Below are 2,807 nucleotides of genomic sequence, written 5' to 3' on the forward strand. Positions count from 1 at the left end.
TAACATTCGAATGCACAAACACATCACAACCTGTGTTAATAACATGAATACACAGAATATTGACACAAAATACACAGAACTCATCCTCCTAAACATTTGAATGCACAAACAGATCACAACATGTGTTACTAACATGAATACACATAACGGTTGCCTAGAATACACAGAACGGTTGCCAAGAATACATAGAATGATTGCTTGGAATACACAGAATATTAACATAAATACAGAGACCGGCCGAAACAGGAAACATGATTTCTAAAAAAACGGACGATTAGTTTACAATGCTCAAAACGACGTCGTTTAGGTACGTGGTGCACGGTATAATTTACCAATTGAAATAGGCTTCAATTTAATTTGCTTAACAAAATAATCCATCATCTATCATCTATCATCCTATCCTATATATAAAAAAGCCAAATGTTTTTGGCTACAACATTCCCGCCCACTTAATACTACACCGTTTTGGAAACAGACATTTGGGATGGGACGATGGCTACGCTAATTATTATAATATTTACTAGTATTTTCGCCCGTGCGTTGCACGGAATGAATTTGTTATAATATTTTAAGAATATATTTAGATCAATATACAATTATATAAATTATAACATTGAATATTATATAGTGCAATTGATGAAATTGGTTGGATTGATTATGATTTCTTATGTTTTCTTTGCTTGAATTAGAGCAAATAATTGTCCAATTACCCGTGCGATTCACGGATAAATTTTTTATTATTTATTTAGATAATAAAATTAAAGAAAAAATTATTTTTAAAAAATCTAATATTGAACATGTATATTTATTTCTTACTAATCAGAATATATTTGATTAACCCAATGGGGTAGTTCAAGTGGCAAATGAGCTCTCTTTGTGGGGAATAATTTCGGGAGAACCCGGGTTTGATTCCCATAAGTGACAATTCCCCCTGGGCCAGCTTTTGTGCCTCTCGGAGTGAACGATATGTTCGACTTTCTGCAGTGTTCATGTCACACATGCAATGACATCTAAGTTGGTGAATTAATTAATTAATTACTATTTAATTCATATAATAATATAATTGTCGATTATATTTCCAATGAAATATTAATATATTCATTTCATTTTTTCTAATATTTTAATTTCCTCTTTCCTTTATAAAAAGAATTATTGATTGTCATTCCTTTTTCCTTCATAATTTTTTCATAATATTTCATTTGTTGGTTACTAATTCTTTTGTAGGGAAAGCTATGCTATATTTATAGTGAAATATTAATATATTCATTTTTTTTAATATTTCATTTCCTTTTAAATATATTCATTTCATTTTCCTTCATAAAAAAAGAATTAATATTGATTTCCATACCATTTACTATTGTATGATGCAGATGTTTCGCATGATGCCCCAGTCCATTTACTATTCTCAATATTATTATTGTTATAATAATTAGAGGTGGCAGAATTGGTTTGGCAGTGTGTTAGGCTTGTTAGCTGAAAGTTGGAAAATGGATTGTCTTTAGCTTTTAGCTTTAGCAAAATGGGATTAAGCCATGTATTTTTAATGAAAAAAATAGTCTGCCTTGGTCCCATTTCAATGTAAAAGGAGTGCAGGATTCTTCATGTCCCTAAATGAAGGTGATAAACGCAGCTGGCCATGGTAAACAACGTCACGACTGCCTCTCATCAACTCCACAGATGAATACTTGGCAATTGGCATGAAAAAGATCAGAGATGTAGAAGGAAGCTCATCTTCTTCACTATCACTTCGCGGTCATAGCAGCAACGTCGGTACCGGAGACGTCCGGTCGCCACCATTCCTCATCATGCTATCACTGGAGCTCCACCATCTCCATCACCAACGAACTCCGACCAAAAGCCGCCGTCACATCTCGCCATTGCCGAATCACCACCCTGCCGCTCCTCGCACCGGTCTCTATCTCTCGACGAACCAGCTGGTGGCAATCACAACGTCTCCACCGCTTTCACCCATCCTTTCCCTTCAATGACCAACAGCACAACCATCACCTCCAACGTACGCTGCCAGGATTGATCGTCGGTCGAAGTCCAGGCCACTGCACCACCACCATCTTCATTACTGCTTCTCTTTGTCTCTTTAGTTAAAGACAAAAAATATATGTATGGGGAAGACAAATGTATGAGGAAAATAAATAAATAAAAAAATTTTATGGGGTAGCACGACTGCTACCCCATGTGCAGTTCATAAATTGGGGGACTTTGTCCCCCACATCCTTTTTTATTAAGGAAAAAACGTATAGGAGGCAAAAAAGACAAAAAAGTTGGTGGTTGTGCATGGGAAGAAAGAAAAACATAGAAAGAGGTGGTGGTAGAAAAAGACAAAAATAAATTGTTATGGGAGAATGAAATCAGGAAAAGAAAAGGAAAAAATGTAGTATAGTGGGAGACAAGTACCACTTTAATATTATTATTTGCATTGTTGTTTAAAACTTCTCAATATATTTCCCGCACTCCAACAAAAATTATTGAAGATTGAAGACTCCATCTAAGGTGGAGATTATTGAAGACTGAACACTCCAACGGAGATTATTGAAGACTTGGAGATTCCAACAAATAAGATCAGAATTGTTGAAGACGAAGACTCCAAGTTGAATATTGTAGTCCCTTATTAGAAATGATAGATTTTTGATTGCTGATTCTATGTAAGGAAACTCTTGTAAAACTCTCCGACTCTTCCGTTTGGGGTTTGACCGACCTGCACGGATTTGTCCGGTTGGGTATGCTGTATACCCATGCTTCGTCATGGCACTTGTAAAAAAAAAAAAAAAAAAAAAAAAAAAAAAAAAAAA

The 2,807-nt window shown here is 35.0% G+C and overlaps 1 protein-coding gene across 1 annotated transcript in view; it reads left to right on the forward strand.

Annotated features, from left to right (window-relative positions):
• LOC116007954 (putative late blight resistance protein homolog R1A-10) overlaps window positions 1-2,032 on the forward strand; it is a 4,230-nt gene extending 2,198 nt beyond the window's left edge. Inside the window, exon 2 of the mRNA XM_031248615.1 lies at window positions 1,760-2,032. Coding sequence (XP_031104475.1) covers window positions 1,760-2,032 — 273 coding nt within the window. The remainder of the gene's footprint in view (window positions 1-1,759) is intronic.
• Window positions 2,033-2,807: the final 775 nt, after the last annotated feature.

This window comes from Ipomoea triloba, chromosome 16 (assembly GCF_003576645.1).
Source record: "Ipomoea triloba cultivar NCNSP0323 chromosome 16, ASM357664v1".
Taxonomy (NCBI): Eukaryota; Viridiplantae; Streptophyta; class Magnoliopsida; order Solanales; family Convolvulaceae; genus Ipomoea; species Ipomoea triloba.